At 43.1% G+C, this 23,198-nt stretch overlaps 1 protein-coding gene across 4 annotated transcripts in view; it reads right to left on the bottom strand.

The window, feature by feature from the left end:
* Positions 1–23,198, bottom strand: part of CORO1C (coronin 1C) — a 79,520-nt gene that overhangs the window by 15,304 nt on the left and 41,018 nt on the right. For all 4 annotated transcript variants that reach the window (XM_044990182.1, XM_044990180.1, XM_044990181.1 and 1 more), the window contains exons 3-4: positions 12,085–12,207; positions 389–518 (exon numbers count right to left, since the gene is read on the bottom strand). In XM_044990182.1, the coding sequence (XP_044846117.1) occupies positions 389–518; positions 12,085–12,207 (253 nt within the window). The remainder of the gene's footprint in view (positions 1–388; positions 519–12,084; positions 12,208–23,198) is intronic.

Raw genomic sequence — 23,198 nt, 5'->3', positions numbered from 1 at the left:
AACCTGAAATGGTTGTTATACTTGCTTATCAATAAAGTGTGGAATGGTTTAAATGCAACTGTTTCCTGCAGACAATTTCCTAGGTCTCATATCTGCAAATCAGAGACGGCAAGGACTCAGCACAGAATGGGAGAAAATGTTTTTTTCTGCATTAGCAGAAAAAAAAAGCAGTATTGTTTTGTTTATACTGCATCTAGGATAATGCGGTCCGTGACTGGTAATCCGTTAAAACAAGAACAGTATCGTAATTGACCCAGCCCTACAGACCAAAGGAACTCAGGCAAATGGTAACAGGGAAGGGTCAGCAATTCCCCTCCGAATTATCTGGTGTACGAACAAAACGTAGGCAAGAGTCATTCATTCCCCCCGCAATGCTTACACATCATACCTGCACTGAGCAGCACATTGCGTGCAGTTGGATGCCAAGCAACGATGCCAACTCTTTTTGAATGGCCTTCTAAAACTACCACGGGCTCCGTCAAGGAGAGAGTGAGTCCGTTCTCTGGGATCTGCCATACCTGCAAAGGGGTAGGTAAAAATGATTACTGAAGGGCCATCAACTTTAAAGGACACACCAGTCATTCCATATGTGCTGTACCATTAACAGAAGTCCAAATTCACCCCTCTTGATCTGGGCTGGAAGGCAAGAAAGCAAGGGACTCATTCATGGTCCCAAATAAGTCTGTGCCATGACTGGGCTGCTTGGAACATACCTCTGTAGATCAGTGTCTTGAGGGCACACAATTTGGCCAGTGATATTTTTAATCCACATCTTCCCCATTTCCTCGTCCAAGGAGACACTTCACTTAAGACACACTCCTAAATAAACGGATTCAAATAAATTCTCTTGCATCTCAAACTGCATCTGAATAAACGGATCCATTTCCTAACCGCATTGTTGGGAAGAACAGGCAGCCATCTTAGGGTTGAGGTTCCCTAGTTTTAATAGAGGTGGCTGTACTTGGATTAAGAATGTTCACAGTGGCTTCTTTGTTAAAATTCAAGGTCTTATTTCTGTCATTGGTTATATGGGGAGTGCAGTTAGGTGCTGGTGGAGGTTAGAGAGGTGCAGGTCGGGACACCAGGAGTCGGCAACCTTTCATAAGTGGTGTGCCGAGTCTTCATTTATTCACTCTAATTTAAGGTTTCACGTGCCAGTCATACATTTTAATGTTTTCAGAAGGTCTCTTTCTATAAGTCTATAACACAACTAAACTATTGTTGTATGTAAAGTAAAAAAGATTTTTAAAATGTTTAAGAAGCTTCATTTAAAATTAAATTAAAATGCAGAGCCCCCTGGACTGGTGGCCAGGACCCGGGCAGTGTGAGTGCCACTGAAAATCAGCTCACGTGCCACCTACGGCACGCATTCCATAGGTTGCCTACCCCTGTTCTACACAAAGAGCTGCCAATTCACTCCACTTCCAATCCGCAGCACCACATTTGTGTGCTAGAGGTGTAGCAAGATGTCTCCAGGCAGCTGGAGAACTCAGTCTGAAGGAGGAAACACCAGAGATCATGAAATCCCAAACACTAAGAATCATGTCTCTTTGGAATTTTAAGTGAGGAGGCGGGACGGGGCATTTAATAAAGGTGGTTTCTGTGATTCATCAGTGTTTTTCATTTCTCAACCAAATCTGACCTACATATAACAAAACAAACTATAACTGCCCACCAACAGATGGCAGCATAACCGCAAATTGCTTCAACCTTCTATTGTTTGCTTTTCTGGAAGGATTGACTAAGGATTGTCAGATTCTGCCCGCAATACTCAAGCAAACTGTCAAAGTCAAGTCCAGTCAGCCAGAATGAGATGTGATTCAAACGGATTTTGGAAATAAAATGGGGGTGGTAGATACACACAGCGGGGCCAGCGTGGATTTTAGCACTAATCCCAATTTCTCCACTCCAACAGACCATGGACACTGTAACCAAAAAAAACAAACAAACCAACCAACCTCCACAACTTTGAGAGAGAGAGATGCTCAAAGCAAATCAGGTTACCTCAAAATAACCCCAAATTGATTTTCACTGTTCACTGATGCAGCTTCCTGAATGATGTCTCTGCCCTGTAAAGATCACTGGACATCCTTGCTTTGCCATCAGTCACTGCTAGCTAGGTATAACTGTTTGCCAGGTTAAACATTCAAGCCTTGATAGTAACTTGAATTACTCAGAGTGTTTAAATCTTGTTTTCTCCTTTATCTGGTTCATTCCACCACTGAAACTGTGCTAACAGCAACAACGGTATTTAAACATGGCTTTTGTTAGTAACCACCGTGTTTAACCAGGTTACAAAACTCCGCATACATACCCGTTCACTCTGCAAAGACTGGCTCCCATCCTATTCATTTTTAAGTCAACAGGAGTTTTGCCACTGATTTCAACAAGAACCACAGCTAGACCACTATGTTAGAGGATCACGTTAGCTATATAACAAGATTCCCAGACTGTCACTGTGTCACTCTGAAGCCTAAAATGTCTGTTGTGTCAGTGTGACACAATGGAAACAGCTACAAGCATTGGCAGAGAGCTCTTTTTGTTCAGAATATTATCAGGTTCAATCACAGGATTTCACAGTCTGTTACCATCCAATTTTTAAATTCTTGGCCATTTTTACTTTACAAATTACACCCACACATGTACAGCCGCAGCCAGGCATGTATCTATGCCGTTCCAAGAGTCCCAGACCACGGTGATATCAGAATTAACTCAACCACTCACTAACCCTTCTCTGCAGCTAATTTGCATGCACCAAATCCATTGGTTGCATGAGGGAGAAGGCACAGATGGTGGATTATTTGGCCCAATTGCACCCATCACCAAGTCCTTGCCTGAAGTTCCAGCAGCAACAAGAGCATTAGAAACCCCACCACACCTCTAGTTTGGTTTAAATTGTTCTGGGAAAAAAATTCCTTGGTGAATTTTAGAAAATCATTTGCTACTGGTCTGGAGAGCTCAAGTATCAGGTGTAAACAGGGGTTCCCCACAGAAAATACCAGTGAAACAAATTAAAAAGCTACAGAAAAATGCTGAAACTGGGAGAACTATTGGGGGGGTGGGAAGAGGCCACATGCATTTCACAGCAGTTGTAGAGCACTGTAATCCTTTGCAAATTGCAAAATCTACTGGTCTAATAATCCTGCTTGGTATTGCAAAACACAGGGAAAGCAAAAGGTCAGACTATGCTCCAGAGTGAACTGGCCAACTCATTCCAGTGCAGGGCGGGGCGTCTCTTCTGTGTGGGACGAAATCCGATGTGGGGCAAGTTAAGTAGCTTCCAGTTTGGTCACAGGATCTAGCCTGCTAAAGGCCCAGACATGAGACACATTGAGACATGGGACAATTGCCCAGAATGAGGCACACAAAGGAGAGCTTAAAATGTTGCGAGAGTCATTGCTTTGACATCAGTTGTATTTTCTATCAGTTGCATTTCCTAAATTGGCATTCCTGCATCAGCTTTCAATACAGGGAGCAAAGCAGCACCAGGAAGTTTGCTTTTAAGAAGAACAGCAGGAGAGAGGTTTCTTGCACTAAAAGCACACATGAGAATAAGGATAGTTCCACCATTTTTCAGTGGTAGCTTTCCTTTATACCCTTAAAGAGTATCAATAACTATTTTCCCATGTCCCCTAAATTAGTGAACAGAAACTCAGTTTCCAGAAGTGACAGATTTATTACCACAAACATTTCAGGGGTGATAGACTGGGAGAAATTGTTATATATGGTGGCTGAAGTAAAGGAGCGAATCAGGAGGTCTGGGTTCTAAGCCCCAGCTCTGCCAATGATTGCATCTACTTGGGGAGATCACTATGTCTTTCTGTGCCTTAATTTCCCCATCTGTGACATGAGGAAACTATTTCCCTACCTCATTGCAGAGGGGGGGGGGGTTACTGTCCTATTTAGATTCTCGTACTATGCCCATCACCACAGGATCTGAGTGATTAATTCATTGTTTGAGGTGCTGGGATCCTATGGTAATTAAAGGCCACAAAAACACTAACAGAACTATACTTGTGCGTCACTGGCATTATTTCTAGCGTCATGCTTCCAGCTAAGCTACCGGGTGCCTCTAGTTACGGCAAGAGCTCTGGTTTAATTTTTAAACACACAATGGTCAATAATTTCATAAAATTATTTACCAAATCAACTTCTATGGGCCACTGCATGAAAACAAACTACCAGTTCACCTTATTTAAAAGGCTGCTCGCTTATGCCAGAATTAATTCCTCCCATCTGAGAAGAGCCATTTGATATCTTCTATAAGTCCTTCCATAATAAACATTTTCCAGCTGAATACAAAACCTGCAGTACATTACAGTCATTCACAAGGTTCCTAAGCATGAATATTTAAGTAGTTCCTCATTTGCTGGCACAAGAGAATCATTCTTCAAAGGAAACATCCAACATATCTGCATAGCACAGCACTTTAAAGGAAGTCTCTCTGAAAGCAATTCAGAGAGGAAAGGATGGGAACTGCTCATCTCATTCTTTTGTCAGAGCAGGAAAATGAAGGTAACTTACTAGAAAACAGTAGATCCACATTGCAGGATAGCATTTCCTCAGATCTCAGTTAGATTGAGGTTCATTGTAATCAGCACTATACAAACACAGAATAAAGGATGGGCCCTGCTCTGAAGAGTTTACAGTCTCAGTATTAAAAAGGAGATATGTCATTCCGTGTGATTATTCACATGCCAGTATGATCTAAATTGGCTTCATTTGCCACATGGCTGATTTGCAGGGAGTCTTTTAGCACCACATCCTAATAAATATCAGTGATCAGAGGAGGGACTTAGGCTGGTCTTTGCCACTGATGCTCTTTTTCCAGCACAGAATCTTCTAAATGAAGGGCTGGAAGGGACCTCGAGAATTCATCAAGTAAACCTAGACCATCCCTGACAGGGGTTTGTCCAACCTGTTCTTAAAAACCTCCAGTGATGGGGATTCTACAGCCTCCCTTGGAAGGCTGTTCCCAAGCTTAACTTGCCTGAATGTAAACCTCCTTGGCTGCAGGTTAAGCCCATTACTTCTTTGTCCTGCTTTCACTGGACATGGAGAACAACTGATCACTATCTCCTAAATAGCAGTTAACATATCTGAAGAGCATTATCAGGTCCCTGCTCTGCCTTCTTTTCTCAAGCCTAAACATGTCCAATTTTTTTATCCTTTCCTCACAGGTCCAGTTTTCTAAACCTTTTATCCAATTTGTCCACATCTTTCCTAGAGTGTGGCACCCAGAATTGGACACAGAACTCCTGCTGAGGCCTCACCAGAGCCGAGTAGAGTGGGACAATTACCTCCTGTGTTCTACATACAACACTCCTGTTAATACACCTCAGTATATTAGCCTTTTTTCACAACTGCATCACACTGTTGACCCATTCAATTTGTGATCCACTATAACCCCAGATCCTTTTCAGCAGTACCACCACTGAGGTAGTTATTCCCCATTTTGTAGTTGGGCCTTTGGTTTTTCCTTCTTAAGTGAAGTACTTTGCATCTCTAGTTACTGAATTTCATCTTCTTGATTTCAAACCAATTCTCCAATTTGTCATGGTCATTTTGAATTTTAATCCTGTCCTCCAAAGCGCTTGCAACCCCTCCCAGCATGGTGTCATCCACACATTTTATAAGCATACTCCCCCACTCCATTAGCCAAGTTATTAATGAAAACATTGACTAGACCCGGACCTAGGACTGATCCCTGCAGGACCCCACTAGATAAGCCCTCCCAGTCTGACAGCAAACAATTGATCTAGATGGGCTACTCCTTGAGTGTGGTCTTTCAACAAGTTGTGCAGCCACGTTATAATAATTTCATCTAGACCACATTTCCTAGTTTACTAATGAGAATGTCATGTGGGACTGTCTCAAAACTCTTATTAAAATTAAGATATATCACGTCTACTGCTTCCCCCTATCCACTAGGCCAGTAACTATCAGATGAAGAAGGAAATTAAGTCAGTTCGGCATGATTTGTTTTTGTGTCATGGGGCCACAAAGAAGAATGTTCTTCCAATATATTAAGGACCTATTTCTATTGATTAGAGACAGGCATGTGAATTTTTCCTGTTCTCATTTCTTTGCACCCAAAGCAAAGACACTAATGGTGTGTTTACACACAGGCTAGTGCATCCATGTTAATAAAGGTCTTGCAGGGATGAGCTGGCCTAAAGCTTGATCATTTTCATACAAATTTTTGGTAGAAAAATCCACACTGAGTGGATGTTTTCAGAGAACTATCCACAGTGACTCCAAGATCTCTTTGAGTGGTAACAGCTAATTTAGACCCCATCATTTTATATGTATAGTTGGGATTATGTTTCCCAATGTGCATTACACTTTGCTTTCTTCAATGTTGAATTTCATCTGCCATTTTGTTGCCTAGTCACCCAATTTTGAGAAATCTTTTTGTTGCTCTTCACAGTCTGCCTGGGACTTAACTATCTTGAGAAGTTTTGTATCATCTGCAAATTTTGCCACCTCACTATTTACCCCTTTTTCCAGATCATTTATGAGCACATTGAATAGGACTGGTCCCAGTACCGGCCACTGGGGGACACTACTATTTACCTCTCTCCATTCTGAAAACTGACCATTTACTCCTACCCTTTGTTCCCTATCTTTTAACCAGTTATCAATCCAGGAGAGAACCTTCCCTCTTATCCCATGACATCTTACTTTGCTTAAGAGCCTTTGGTGAGGGTCCTTGTCAAAGGCTTTCTGAAAATCTAAATACACTGTATCCACTGGATCCCCCTTGTCCACAAGCTTGTTGACCCCTCAAAGAATTCTAGTAGATTGGTGAAGCACGATTTCCCTTTACAAAAACCATATTGACTATCCCCAACAAATTCATCTATGTGTCTCATAATTTTGTTTCAACCAGTTCTCCCAGTACTGAAGTCAGGCATAACAACCTGTAACTGCTGGGGTCACCAGTGGAGCCCTTTTTAAAAATTGGGGTCACATTAGGTATCCTCCAATCATTTGGTACAGAAGCTGATTTAAATGATAGGTTACAGACTACAGTTAGTAGTCCTGCAATTTCACATCTGAGTTCCTTCAGAACTCTTGGGTGAATACAGGTCTGTCGCATCTTAAGTGCATTTAATATGCGCAATTTCAGCTTCATGCGGTCGGGGGAAAAAAAGGGAGAAAGATTATTTTAATACCATACCTGTAGTGCGGGCGATTCCGCCCCCCATTACACTCAATGTAATTTTGACTATACGTGATTTTCACTTTACGCGCTGACTGTGAAACGTAACCCCAGCATAAGATACGACAGACCTGTACTTATTGCTGTTTAGTTTATCAATTTGTTCCAAGACCACCTCTAATGACCCCTCAAATCTGGGACAGTTCCTCAGATTTGTCACCTAAAAAGAATGGCTCAGGTTTGGACGTCTCCTTTACATCCTCAACTGTGAGGACAGATGGAAAAAATTCATTTAGTTTCTCCGCAATGGCTTTATCGTCCTTGAGTGCTTCTTCTTCTGCACCTTGATTGCCCAGTGGCACCACTGGTTGTTTAGCAGGCTTCCTGCTTCTGATGTACTTAAAAATTTTTTTTGCTATTACTTTGAGTCTTTGGCTAGCTGTTCTTCAAATTCTTTTTTAGCCTTCCTACTTATATTTTTACACTTCATTTGCCAGAGTTAATGCTCCTTTTTATTTTTCTCATTAGGATTTAACTTCCACTTTTTAAAGGATGCCTTTTTCCCCCTCTTACTGCTTCTTTTACTTTGTTTAGCCATGGTGGCTTTTTTGGTTCTCTTACTATGTTTTTTTAATTTGGGATATACATCTAAGTTGAGCCTCTATTATAGGGTCTTTAAAACGTTTCCATGCGGCTTGCAGGGACTTTATTTTTGGTGCTGTGCCTTTTAATTTCTGTTTCACTAACCTCCTCATTTTTGTGTAGTTCCCCTTTCCGAAATTAAATGCTACAGTGTTGGGCTGCTGTGGTGTTTTCCCCACCACACGGATGTTAAAATTTAATTATATTATGGTCACTATTACCAAGCAGTCCAGCTACATTCACTTCTTGGACCTGATCCTGTGCTCCACTTAGAACTAAATCAAGAATTGCCTCTCCTCTTGGGGGCTTCAGGACTAGCTGTTCCAAGAAGCAGTCCTTTAAGGTGTCAAGAAATTTTCTCTCTGCATCTCTTCCTGAGGTGATATGTACCCAGCCAATATGGGGATAGTTGAAATCCCCCATTATTATTGAGGTTTTTTTTATTTTAATAGCTTCTCTAATCCCCCTGAGCATTTCACAAAAAGAATATAGTGGAACTGGAAACAGTTCAGAGAAATGCCATGAAGATGATCAAGGGTATGGAAAGAGGTGACTAATGGGGGATCTGATAGAGGGTCTCCAATATCATGAATGGTGTAGGAACAAGTTATGAGAGAAGTGTTATTTACCTTTTCCTCACAATACAAAAGCCAGGGATCACCCACTGAGGTAGCAGGGTTAATGCATACAAAGAGGAAGTACTTTTTTAAAAGAACATACAACTAACCTGTGGAACTCACTGCCATAGCATGTTGTGATGGCCAAAGTGTAACTGGGTTCAAAAAAGAACTGTGTAAGTTCAAGGAGGATAGGTCCATCCGTGACTATTAGTCAAGATACCCAGGGATGCAACCCCCTTCCATCTCACTACCAGAAGCGGGTGGATCACTCCATAACTGCTCTGTTCTGTACACTCCTCCTGAAGATCTGGTACAGGTCACTGTTGAAGACAAGATACTGGGCAAGATGGACCATGGTCTGACCCAGTACAGCGGCTCTTACATTTTTATTGCATCTTCAGTCTGCAGAATCTGAACTTTCATTTCAATTAAAAAAAAGTTTCTAGCTCTCATGTGAAATTAACCATCGCAATGGAACATAAATGTCACTGAGACACTGGCGTTTTCCTGAGTCTGTGGAGAGCCTGAAACAATGGCTCTGGAAGGCACGAACTCCCCTTCCCCCTTTATCTTAACAGGACGCTAACTAAAGCCCACCGACACCTTACATGTCAAAAAATGATCGGCAATGAAATAGTTAATCAGATGGAACAGACATCAGAGTGGGAGTGAAACCCATGGTTGGGAACTGTTGGAGGAAAGGAAATGCAGAGGCAGAAATGGAGGGGAGACAGAAAAAAATGAAAGGAGGATGGAGAAGAGGAACATAAGGCAGAAATGGCAGGACTCCTATAGATAAGACTGTTTTTTCCACCAAAAGACAATGTGACTTTTTTCATTATTAGGTTATTTACTACCTACAGGCCATGTTCTATCCTGCATCTCCCTGCAAACATCCCATTGATGTCAGTGGGAGACTTGTTGTGGACTGAAGGTAGTACAGATTCCTGAACTGGGTGCCCCAAATTCACAGTCAATAGTTGAAAATGGAATTTTCCAAAAGTGAACTGCACAAGCCTGTGTGGTTTTCTCAATCAGGGCACCAGCATGTTTCTCTTGCTTCATTTTAGTCATTAATGAAGAGTTCAGAACTAATCGACAACTTACATTTCTTATTTTAAAATAGATACATTGTCTTATTGGTTTGAAGAAATGCCAGACAGTTTAGGAAGCAGGAATTTGAAACCTATATGAAGAGAAGTGGAGAAACCAAAATGCTAAATTATCAGTGCCAAGATAGAATAGCAATTAGAGATGGAAAGAGACCCATTAGATCAGTGGTGGGCAACCTGTGGCCTGTCATGGTAATCCGCTGGTGGGCCGCAAGACAGTTTGTTTACATTGACCATCTGCACCCGCAGCCGCCCCCAGCCTCCAGTGGCCACAGTTCACCGTTCCTCCATCCTACCCGGGTATTTGTAGACAGTTTGTCCCTACATTAGCTGTCACGTAGACAAGCTATCATTGCACTTTCCTGATCTTTCCACTAGTCAATACCTCTGGATGTTCCAACGTGATTCTCATTGCAACTTGGACTAGGGGCTTATTTTTCCTGCTACAAAGTAGTTCTGGCTTTAAGGTTTGCCAGTTCTGCTGATGTTTATATTTCAGACAGTATTCGTCCCATTTCATATGCCTTCTGAATTGTGGTTTCTTACAGAACATTCTGACACCATTTCAAACAATTCTAGATCAGTCGTGAACTTTACAAATCACAAGTTTGGTGTTTTTTTGGTGTGTGAATACCTTTTTTTTTTTTTTTTAAACATGCTTCAGTTTCTAAGACACAGATGATGGGCAGTGTTGTCCTGAGATAAGACCCTGTAGGAGGAATCTCACCCCCCACCCCAAACATCTGAACACTGAACAGAAGCAAAGCACAGGAAATTATTAATATGACTTTAATATGAAAAAGTTTCAATGTAGTCTTCAGAGTAAAGAGTTTCTACATATGGCCAAACTAAGTTCTTGATAAAACAAATTTTTTCTAGTAATTTAATCTTGTAAGGATTTTCTTTTATTTGTTATGGAGTCAATGCCTATCACTGGTCAAGGCCATCTATTGTTCAATGCGCTCTGACCCATGTTAAAAAGGAACCCATGCTCAAAGTTGGCACATGCAAAATGTAGAGCCCTGTTAAAGTTTTGACATATCTAAACATCCTGTCGATGTGGAGAAAAGTAAAGTAAAGTGTTCACCCTTAAATCAAGGGCTGCAACAGTCCTAAGAGCAACTGGGTTTGTCCTCCTTTGCCCCATTCCCACCCTCCGTACTCTTCAATTCCACGCTTCTCCAGCTGGGAGTTCTGGGGGTCGGAGCCATATCTGCCTTCTTCAAAGCACTATAAAACGATACATGTCAATGACTGGCTCCATCATGATCACTTCTTTCTTCCTCCTCCTCACCCCAAAAGACCCCATCTGCGAGACCATGAAAGAATCGCATTTACTGATAGGTTTTGGTTTTGGAACAGTTAGAAGGATGGAGAAAGGCCAAGCCAATTATGCCAAGGCTGACCCCATATCTGGATACTCAGAAGAGAAGGTTCCTCTAGGATTTTTGGGCTTTGATTTTCTTGAACAATGCAATGAAATGTCAAATGGACAACTGTGGAAGTTCAAAATCCTGTAATCCAACTGTGTTTTCACATAGGGTTTAGATTTACAGGTTTCTTCCCAGCTAATAATTGGGTGATCATCATATATAAAAAAAAACATACAGTATTGTTATGAACGCTGATCATAGTATTAAGTTATCTGACCTGCTGCATCCTGTCTCATACGTCCATTTATAACCTTCAGTGTCTCACTTAACTACAATAGAGCAGTGATATCCCCAAAGGGGGACTCAGCTCCTTGGTGACTTCATCCATCCTGCCATGCAATACTGATGGGGCTGTTAAACACCCTCCTATTCATTCCAATTTGTTTAATTGGCTCCTCCAAAAACACTAGTGCAGGGGTCCCCAACGCGGTGCCCGTGGGTGCCATGGCGCCCGCAGGGGCATCTAAATGCGCCCGCGTCCTAGCCAGCGGTGGAGCATCCGCCAAAATGCCGCCGAATTTCTGCGGCGACACCTCTTGATGACGCCACTTGCCGCCAACAAGTGATGTCATCGAGAGGCGTCGCCGCCGAAACACCACAGAAATTCAGCGGCGCCGCCGCTCGATGATGCCACTTGCTGCTGAAATGCCACAGAAATTCAGCAGCATTTCGGCGGATGCTCCACCGCTGCCACGGTCCTTCATCTGGCACCCGCCAGACGAAAAGGTTGGGGACCACTGCACTAGTGTCATTGCTTAGCCAGGGCCAGATCCTGCAAGTACAGTGTGACCACTACTATCACTGAAGTAAATGGGAGAGGAGGCCGTCAGCAGATTGCAGGATGAGGCTTTCAGCAGGTCTGAGAGCGGAGTGCCGTTACAGGAGACACTTACCAGTCTTTGGAAGCAGAGTGTCACCTGCATAGTCAACTCTTAAGGTGGAATAAATACCCTCTCTAGTGGAATTATTTCTGAAGTCAATGAAGCATCAGTACCATAAAAGCTCACCCAATACTTTTTCCAAACAAATTTTATTTGAAGATCAAACAGAAGTGAAATGTTCCAAATAGAAACCAGGTCTCAGGCTTTTAAATAAACTTTTCATTAACTTACCATGACAGTGCAGTCCTCAGAACCACTGGCAATGACTTGATCATTATGGGGACTCCAGTCTATGTCAAGCACCGGTCCTGTGTGACCACATACTGTTGGGTACGACTTGTCAATTCTACCCGTCTAAAAGGAGAAAGAGGGAGAGCTGTAATGTGCAGACCAAACCAGGCAACACACATGGCATTTCACAAGGTAAAAACGTTTCCCACACTCTACTCCTCTATCTTCTCCAAACACAACCATTTCATAAGCCTTGACTGTGTGTGTCTATGACTCTCATGCAGCACTGCTCCAGACACATCAATATCCTGACATACACAGACCTGCAGCAAACATGGAAGCTTTCTTCTCTCAGCAGCGTGACTGCTTTGCCAGCCCAGCTCCAACGTGTGTTACTGGGAGATACTTCTGGCAAAGGAAGTTAGACCCTCAAATTCTCCTGACTGTGCGGGATTATGGAGTGGTTGTGTCCCCCACATAGCAAGGAGAGTATAAAGGATCTTATTTTGCCACCCTAAATGTGTGTGTGGAGACTGGCAACAGTTACAGATACCCGAGATAAGAGCGATATCAAAGGAGTGTTCTGAACATTGGAACTTCATCACAGCTCAACTGTTGTCACCTTTCATGACTTTAGTTTTTGTGGAAAACACGTGACAGCTGTGCAGAGTGTACCCCTCTATTCCCAGAAAAGAAAAAAGTCAGCCACGCAAACTTCCCATAGATACACCAACCTACCCACCAGGAGACACCTTTGCCTTCTACTGGAAGGAGTTTATCTACGGTGAGAGTTCTGTCTGCATAGCCCATTCAATCCTTGGCCAAACTGCTGACTGATAAGACCATCAGTTAGTGCCATGTGTGATGCGGCTCCCTCTGCACTAGGAACTGGACTGGGACCAAGAGAGTGATAAGATTCACTATAAAAACAATTTCCACATTTATTTGCAAAAAAATTATTCACATTTCTATCAAGAGGTTAGCAAATCTCTAGAGCACTTGCCAATTGTAAGGATAAATCTTACAAGAAAATTAGCTACTGCCTGGTGTTCATCTGAATTTGAGAAGACAGAATTCTAGTAATTTATGGTTCTTTCAATAACTCAAATTGTTCACTGGTACTACAACAAAAGGACCCTGGCAGCTTTGACATTGCTCTATTGTCTGATAATCTTATTACCTACTATTGGCGCAAACAACACTTGAGCTTGCTGTAAGTTAAAATTAAAAAGGAACATTTTATATTAAGTCATTCGCACCGTTTCGTCTGTTCTTTTGGGTCTTTCACCCAAAAACAAAGTAAATCAACATTTTTTAAAATAGGGAAATGTGACTAAAAACTGTAAAGATTGGAAGGAGGCTTTGGGCAGGTGCAATACCTGAAACTGACTCTTTAAAACGGACCAGATTTCAAGCTGACCATGTCCTTTCTTTTTGCAAGGTTACAACCTATAAGAAGGGGGTCAGCGAAGCACCTGACCAGATTCTAGTTTCTTTACATATAAAAAGCTGCAATTTGAGTCTCAATTCTACTGTTTGGTGGTTTCCTGACCCTAGGGCGTGAGCTGCCTTCACATGACTGTTACTAATTCCCATGGAGCTGATTATTCAATTCAAAGTTCTCTACATATAAGGATTTACAAAAGGGCTGGACATTAGCTTTCGAGGACTACTGACATTAAGATGCATTTGTCAAGAATAAAACAAGATGTAGATCCTAAGGGAGAACAAGTCAAGGTAGTTATAAAAACAAGGCACAAGCATTTCCTAAAAAAGTTAAATTCAGGCTCAACAAACAATGGTGTCCTGTCTCAATGCCTCAGTTGCTTCTGAAACCTTTTAAAATTAAAATGTTGTAGACTCTACCAATACAAATAATAAACCAGAAACTCTAAAATTATTAAGAGCTAGAATCTACTTATGCCTTTTTGCATGCAACAAGGTAAAACGTATAAACAGGTTAAAACAATGAACTGATGTATGAAGTCAACACATTTTAAAATAAATCAGCTTTTAAAAAAATCAGTCTAATATTTCAAAACTGAGCATGTTTTAAAAGACACGCCACAAATTCAATCCAACTAAAGAGCTAAATCAAAAGGAACAGATGGTCATGTAAGGTACTGTCTGCAACATGTAAATGAATAAATGGCCTTTCCTAGGTAAGGCTTATAATTAATTTTCTTAGCAAAAGAGAGCGTTACGATGATTAGTTAGACTGAGAAAAGTGAGCACTTGCCAGTCTAGATCTGGGTTTTTAACAAACATCATCAAGATTCTTACTGGGAGAAAAATATCAGTTTGAACAAATGAATTAAACTATAAAACTTTTCCTGGCTCTATGATCAAGAAAAAGCCTGAACACCAAATCTACAAGCAAACGGGAGTGTGTTACAAGCTTATCCTACTAAATGGCTGTACTGCATGCTTCTCATTATCTAAAACACAGCTCATTTTTTAAACCAGCTATCTTGTAGTACCATTAGCTCAATAAGCTGTTGTCGTTTCAGAGTACATTAAAAATGACATGATGGGTCTCCATATTTATCGTCTATCAATGACTTGTGAATTAAATGTGCTCCATTTACAAATACAGGGTTTTTTTTATTCCCAGCCTTGGAAACAAACAACCTGAGCTCTGAGAATCAAAATGGATTCTCTCTTTTTGGCTACTCATAGCCACAACAGAACTGGAAACCAAAATAGGCCACTGATTCCTGCCAAACTCCGCGGTCTTCAGATTATCATCTGAGCAACACCTGTGCAAACCCATGGTCTTCAATAAGGATTAAGAGATGAAACTGACTGGTTCTGTAACTGGAATCCAGCAAACAATTCTGTTCAGAATGCACAAGGAGGGGAAAAAAAATCCATCTTAACCATGCTGCAGCTAAGAGAATGTAACAAATAAATTGTAGCAAAACTCATTCTTATCACTTAAGTGACTAGATATAACCCAGAATACAGGGGAGTAGCTGCTCTTGGTAAGTGTGACGCCCCACATGGTGACGAAGTGATTAAAGAGCTACTGTGAGCCAGGCTGACTCCACCCCTCCAGCCCTGTCAATCATGCAAGGGGCGCAATAGGGGTTTAAAAGCAGGACATTCAATTCAAGTCAGTTGGCTCTGGAAGAGCATGGACAGTAGCTATACAGCTCCCAAGAGGGAGCCTAAGCTTTTGTGGGTAAAAAACCCACTTCTTCAGATGCGCCTGAAGAAGTGGGGGTTTTTTACCCACGAAAGCTTATGCCCAAATAAATCTGTTAGTCTTTAAGGTGCCACCGGACTCCTTGTTGTTTTTGTGGATACAGACTAACACGGGTACCCCTTGATGTTTTGCATTTGGTACTCCAGCCCTCCCTGGGGGTAGTGAATTGGGGGCTGCTGGCTCCCACTCCCCACATCCTTTCAGAGGAGCCCCCATCCCCTTAAAATGCAGACTCTCTGGTATAGTTTAGTATTGATAAGACAGACCACTGTTCATGTGCACTGTGGGACCCCATTGATTTTGCCAGCCAGAGGCACCCCAAGCAACCCAAGGATCAGGACAGTAAGAAAGGGATATTTTTAGTCCCTTTCCAGAGTAGAACCGCACTTTAAGTGTTCGAACTGAGAGGAGAAAATAACTGAGTTATACAGTGAAGAGGTCAGTCAAAAGTCTGCAGAAATGTTTCTGTGTTACAGGTGAACAGTAATGGCTCTCTACGATTTATAATCCGTATACCCCTTTCCTTTATGGAAGCTGTCAGGGTGGTTACTACTACAGCAGAAACACTCATCACTTCAAGCAGGAGAATAAAGATGGAAAAAGAGGAGACTAGGAAGTAACAAATAAGGGCCGTTAGCCACAAACTGGAGGGGAGAAATGATTACGTATTATTAACAAGTGTGAAGGGAGATGCTGAGAGAGCTACACCGCAAGTGATGTGCAGTGTTTTTATTTGCGAAAGTGCAGGTGACCAGCATTCTGACAGCACAAGCAAGTGACTGCGTACCAGGCCACCCACGTATATAACACAGGGCCGCAGGCTCCACACTACACAGTTACATTAGATGTTCTAGCAGACACAAAAGGAAACTTATCTCAGCAGTACAAATGGCCACAGATGACTGATTTTTACGTTTAAGGAGAAGACCCTGCTGATAATACAGTCACTGACACTGGCCCACACAGAACGCTCTCCCAAAAGCACAAATAAAAATAACTAAGCAAGACAACATAAATGGACATAATGGTTGACTGAACAAAATACTGCCCTGGTGTCCAACAGTACGGTGAAGATGAAAGAAGAGGTCTGATCACCAGTAGAGGAGCTACTGAATTGTGGTCAGGAACAAGAACAGCCTATCTTAAAAACAGCACCTAGGAAACCAGGCGATTCTCCTAAAACCCTAGTCAAAGAGGAAGAGCAATGCTCACCAATGCTTACAGATACATTCTCTTTAGTGTGACATTTTAAAAACTATTTTAGATTTGAAAGGATTACCCTCAAGAATGGAATCAGCAGTGCTGTCAAAAGGCCAAAATCCTTCAGAGCTAGATCCGCAACATCTCCTTTATAGCTATGACACACTGGACAGAGGCTGGCAGGTCACAAAAGCTAAGCAGGAATAAACACTGTTACTGCTTGACAGGAGCCTTCTAAAGAAAACTCAGGAACTGCCATATTAGTATCAGCAACACTTTCATTGGTATCTCTGGCTCAGCACTGAGCCAGTGCCCGAGCATGGTTCAGGGTGGGTGGGAAAGAGGCACCTTTCAGATGAGAGCAGGGCCGGCTCTAGGCACCAGCGGGCCAAGCACCCGCTTGGGGCGGCATCCTGGGGAGGGCGGCAGATGGCCCCGGTGGACCTCCCGCAGACATGCCTGCGGGAGGTCCACCGGAGCCGCCGACCCGCAACCGCCAGAGCGCCGCCCCCGCCCCAGCAAATCCTAGCCGCGGCTGGGAGTTAAAAGGCTCCGGGCTGCCCGCCGCGGCGGGAAGCTCGGAGCCTTCTGATTCCCGGCCGCGGCTGGGAGTTAAAAGGCTCTGGGCTCCCCGCCGCCGCGGGCAGCCCGGAGCCTTCTGATTCCCAGCCGCGGCTGGGAGTTAAAAGGCTCTGGGCTCCCCGCCGCCGCGGGCAGCCCGGAGCCTTCTGATTCCCAGCCGCGGCTGGGAGTTAAAAGGCTCTGGGCTCCCTGCCGCGGCGGGCAGCCCGGAGCCTTCTGATTCCCAGCCGCGGCTGGGATTTAAAAGGCTCTGGGCTCCCCGCAGCGGGGAGCCCAGAGCCCTTTAGACACGCCTGCCGCCCTAAGGGCGCACGGACTGCCCCCCCAGCCCAGGGCGGCAATTCAGTGCGCTGCTTGGGGCGACAAAAACTCTAGAGCCGGCCCTGGATGAGAGCTTCACTGTTTGAGATTTGGGACCACTGGGAACTATTCTCAAGGATAGGGACTTCAGAATGGATCCAGGCTACCAAGGTTAACCTTGTTAGGAGGCAGTACTTTCCCTCTACTTTCAACTGGATATTGAGCCTTCGCTGCCTCTCTAAACTAGTTTTGTAAGATTGCTGGTGCAAAATGCTCTTGGCTGCCTCTTCCCCTGGGGGCCCCATTCCAGCAACAGGAGAAACCTAGCTTTGTATGAGTCTAAAGCACTCTGGAATCACTTGGCTGGAAAGGTGCATTGAAAGAGTTTGGGGGTTTGGTCCAGTTTAGTGATGTGGGAGTCACCACTTTAAGAAATCCCTTTCTGCTGAACTGCTCTTCTGGAGTGTTCCAAAAATAAAAGGGGAGACAGCAGGATATTGCATCTAGTGGAGTAAAGTGCAGCCTGGTCTGGTGAAAAAACATTATCCTAGAACCTAACCGCTCCCCCATTTACTTTTATTCTTATGGGGAAATTGACTTCGCTTAACATTGTTTAGCTCAAAGTCATATTTTTCAGGAACATAACTACAATGTTAAGTGAGGAGTTACTGTACAAAGTTTGCATCTTCTATGCCAAACTGGTGGGTTTTCAACCTGCCATAATCCTAGCAGGTTTTTTTAAATATAATCTTTTAATTAGTTAAGGATTTACAGTAAGTCTCAAGTGTTGATACACAGCTTAATATTAACTCAGTACAACTACGAGAAATTAAATCCTTTTCATAATCCATTACCATTTAGGATGAGCAATACATCACGGTAACAATTTATGATAGTTCAATGGATGTGGTTTTAAATTTAGTACATAATGAAGCCAATCCAGAAAGGCGAATTAAAAGATTAAGATTTTAGCAGGCTGGATGGTTTAGGCTAAGAGATGCATGTTCAATAGTCAAGTCCTTTAGCAGACAGTAGGTTAACTTTACCAAATAAAGTCATCTAGCTGTTTCATGCCTCCGAAAACAAAGTTCCTGAAAGAGATGGGCAAGAAACGTGTGATTTAGTCCAGAAGAAATGGATAAACAGCAAGGAAAAATAGTTGCTAAAAATGACAGTGTTATTAAATCATTTGAGTGTCTTTTACAACTGATTCTCTGCCAGGAAAGGGCAGTTGGTCAGAGGAAACCGTTCATGGATTACAGTAAAAATATGTGCAGAGAACAGCTGCTTCCTCTGATTTTGTGTTGTACTTAGTAAGATCACAGCTGAAAACAGGGAAGCAGCATCAGATTGCACAAGTGAAAGCGATTCCACTGTCTGCAGGCTGAGGAAGGGGTTTGGAGAAGGAAATCAGATCACAAAGGCTGGGTTTGAAATGCTAATTGACCACTAACTTTTTTACTTCAGAGATGCACTGCTCAGACTGGGGCAGGACTTTATTTCTACTCTCCCTACAGTAAACTCAGTCTCACAAACCTAGAACTTATCGCTGAAACTTAATGTGAACTGCTGTGGCCACAGAACACCCATCCCTAGCCATGCCAGATGGTCACATAAGAGGCTGTTAGAATAAAAAAAATATGGCAGGATGTAATGAAAGTGTCTTGCCCATTCCTGACCATGACAAATGGCTATTAGTCATCCAGCCAACCAACCAAGGCATCCATGGCTAATCCTCATAATGAGGACTGTTACTCCCGAAAGGCCCACTGTGCTGTGTGTCACAGTGACAACCAAGCTAGTGAAACCTTTAAAGCATTCATAGCTAAATATTGCAGTTGGATTTTCCTTACATCTTCCAGAAATCCATATACAAAGCTCTGCTCCAGCTCGGCTGATCATTAGTTATTTCTACCGCTCCATAGGTGTGCATGGTACTTTAGAGATCTAGGTATGTGCTCTAAAGTGTGTAAATCTAAGTTGATATACAGACAAAGAGGAAGGGAAGAAGGGCTGCAGCAATGGACAGGAATATTTCTCGCAAAACAAATCCACTCTGAACAATCAGTCTGAATGAGATGCAGAGCTTTAAATCCATGTTATTCTTGTGCCCCAGCAGATCTGGTATTATTGCTCAAGGTACTTAGGAGAGTTTCAGGAGTGTCATCAGTCTAGTGTAGTTTGCAGCAGTAACAAGGTTTATTTCATGCCCGCAGGGAGACTAGAAATGCAGCAGTGGGATGACTTCATTGTTTGTGCCATGTGCTTATAGCTGACCAGAAAAGGAGAGAAAGAGATAAGAGCTGGTTACAATGGACTCTACAACTAAAATAGTTCCGAGGGACGCTTTGCACTGGAAAATGTATGCTAATCCCCAGAATCCTCCACAAAATTAGCTGTAGCAATCAGCTGCTCTCACACACACTGACTTTTTAAACAAAACAAAACGGCTAACTCCTGTTGCAATGAACGGAGTTCAGCATGGCTGTTCCAGTTCAGCTACCGAACATCTGATTGCTACTCCTGCATTCTGGAGAAACCCTGCACAACTTTCCAGAATTAAACCTCTCAGTTGTTGTTTAAATTTGCACCCTCCCCTATCCCACCAAAAGGGTTTCAATGGAGTTTAGAAACAAACTCACGCAAAAGGAAGAAGTGACGTCCTGTGATGACAGCAGGGGTCAGGAGACTTGGGATCCAGAGCCCATTCTGCTGCCACAATGAGACCTCGAAAATACTTTGAGGTGATCACTGAATTTATCATCTAGAGTTTGGGCAGAAAAACATTCTCGGAGTCAGAGACCACTGGGCTTTGGGTAACATGGTATTGCCGTGTGAGGGAATCCATCTGAGCTCTTAACTTGGTTGGAAGCACTATAGGAGAAAGCCATTCGAGCAACCCTATCCAGGTGACCATTAAGTGGTGTTCACATGCTCCAGTGGGAGCCATATCCAACCCTACTTGTCTACTAGGCCAGGTTGGACCAATATAGGGCTGTTAAAAAAGCAGACATGGAAGGCGAGAGCTGGGGGGAGGGATAACTCAGTGGTTTGAGCATTGGCCTGCTAAACTCAGCGTTGTGAGTTCAATCCTTGAGGGGGCCATTTAGGGATCTGGGTCAATCTGTCTGGGGATTGCTTTGAGCAGGGGGTTGGACTAGATGACCTCCTGAGGTCCCTTCCAACCCTGATATTCTATGAAAGAACAGAATACGTTTGGACAGATCACAAAAAAAGTATCAAATTCTAACCAGTTCTGTAAAACTAGTTTTGCATCTGGATTTGCAGTTTGCTTATACCAGAAATTTTAAATGGCTGAAGTGCTGGACCAGGATTTTCAAGATTTCACTGTCAACTTTCTCAGCACTGCTATAAATACATATGAGACGGCATGGCAGAGACAGAGGAATCTCATCTGCAGGTGATAATTCCAGGTTGGGCAAGTATCCATGTACTGACTCTCAGCAGTGCCAGTTAACCATGCCAGCCCCCTTCATGCCAACATGCCCATAAACTGTCCGGAGCAGCTCCTTCAGTGTATTTCCATTTGTTCCTCAGGCTTTAAGACTCTGAAATAATCTAGCATCGGTAGCTGCTTTCAACCTGAATGCAAGTGAGACAGTCTTGTAGAGTATTTTAAAGTCGCCTGAGTTTCTCCAATAAATGGATGAAAAAACATCTTTAATTCTAGTCTCTTCCCATTAAAACACAAAGGCACGTAGCTAGACAGAGGTTTATCAAAAATTAGGGAAGAACCCTCCTCCTGGGCTTCAATCTCGCGTGCCAAATTTTAACCTAAAAAACCGAGACATTTTCATGGATAATATTAAATGTTGACAGCCCCTCAATGGCAGCATAATTTAAGTCAGGCATAGCCCATTTTAATTCATGTCCTTCCATCACCACTCCATCTGAATGACTGGAAGGGTTCACTGAATCTCGACCAGAGCAGAAATACTTGATTCATTCTCACACTCACTCTCACACACACACCATGGCTGAATCATGAGACATAGTAACATGTCACTGACAGAATATGACAGATTATCAGCATTTCTTGGGTGTGCAAGCACCTTATACATATTATTAGTAATAGTAGGTCCAGGGTTTCGATGGAAATGCTGCCAGTTTAGAAACACAAACACACAAAGGACAAATCTAACAAACGGTTTAGCCAAATGGGACTGAGTAAGTCCTCAGTCACATACACAAGTAACAGGCATCAACCCCTCACTCTACATGATTTCAGCTGCAGGCAGCCGCCTTAGGAAAGATCAGTTTAAGTAAAGAAGAGAAACCTTTTGCCACAGCTTTTTTTTAAAAAAAGTCAAGCTGCAAAGATTTTGTAAAGAGATAGAAAAAAAATGTATCTCAAATTACTCTGGGGATGTGTGGACTTAACCGTTACAGTACACAGATGTGTTAAACCCAGATATTTTCAAGTCACATCCCCCTGTCTATCAGGAAACATAGGAGCTTCCCCCTTTTTCTAGAGCAGAGATCATCTGTCAAAATTAGGTGGGCGTAGCCCACACAGCCCAGCTCCTTCAATCATAGATGCAGGTGGATCTCTGTGCTGCTCAGCTCCAATCCTCTGTACAAAGCTAAATAAGTACATTGCACTGTACAGAACAGGAGGCGGCATGGCCTCTGCCCTAATGTGGTTAAGAGACAAGACCAAGTCCTGTGTTCAAAGTTCAATGTTTCATCCACAGCAGCTGATCATCACACAACTGCTTAAAATATCCACTACAGATGGCGGTAGCTATGAAAGACTGCCAAAAAACCCACAACAGCAAGGCTCAGAGCCTGGGGTCAACTGACTTGGGCTCGCAGGGCTCAAAATAGCAGTGTAGATAATATTCCCATTCAGGCTGGAACCCAAGCTCCGAGACCCATCCCCCAAGCCAGGTTTCAGAGTGCAGGCAGGAACAGCTACACTGCTATTTTTAGCCCCGCAGCCTGAGTCATTGATCTGGGGTCTGAGACTCACTACCCCAGGGTTGCATGTGTTTTTTTGGTTTGGTGGTTGTTTTTTTGCAGTATAGATGTACCCTTAATGAGTTAGGGTCTTTGGTACAGTAATGAGCTGTGAAAGCACTCCTAACGAACACCCAGCAAATGGAACAGCAAGTTAACTAGACAAAATCCCAGCACACCTCAGTTCCATCCACATCAAAGATCTCAATCAGGTGTGAACAGGAGCGTTTCTTCCCCACTTTCCTGCCTTACTGGTTCTGAATTCCACGAATGAGGACAAACTGTCCTGCCTTGCTACGCTGGAGAAGTAGCTGTAAATCTGGCCCAACAGTTCATGCCTAGGAGCAAGCAATTACCGTGGCTGCAGCATGCTCAGTTCAGCACAAGGCTTGATGAAGCTCAATAGCGACCCCTTACAGCAGATTAAGGCTAAAATGTGGATTAGCTCAAAAAATCCAATCCCACGGTGCTCAGGCCATACAAGGACTTTGGACAGAGATTTCTGGACGACGACGTCTGGCTAGTTTTCATGGAAGAAAGATTAAAAATTAGAGACCAACTCACGGGGATCTTTAGTGACATTTATCTGAGGTGTCCTCTCTTACACACCCCAAGTGATGTGTCGGGAAGAGAGGCAAAGGAAATGAAGGACTAACTCTTAAAAGCAAGGAAGTTCCAAGGTTAAAGAAATGGTAGCTACAACATACTGCGCTTTGTTCCTGCAGTCTGCATGGTGGGTAAAACCTACAGCACCACATCTCACTGCTGTGCGTTGGCAACACAGCATCTATGCAATGCAGTGGGAAACGAAGGTGTTTGGTTCCATAATTTCCTGGCAACGGCC

The sequence above is a fragment of the Mauremys mutica genome, chromosome 16 (assembly GCF_020497125.1).
Source record: "Mauremys mutica isolate MM-2020 ecotype Southern chromosome 16, ASM2049712v1, whole genome shotgun sequence".
NCBI lineage: Eukaryota > Metazoa > Chordata > Testudines > Geoemydidae > Mauremys > Mauremys mutica.
Note: the sequence above shows the minus strand (reverse complement) of the source record. Positions and strands in the feature narration are given on the sequence as shown.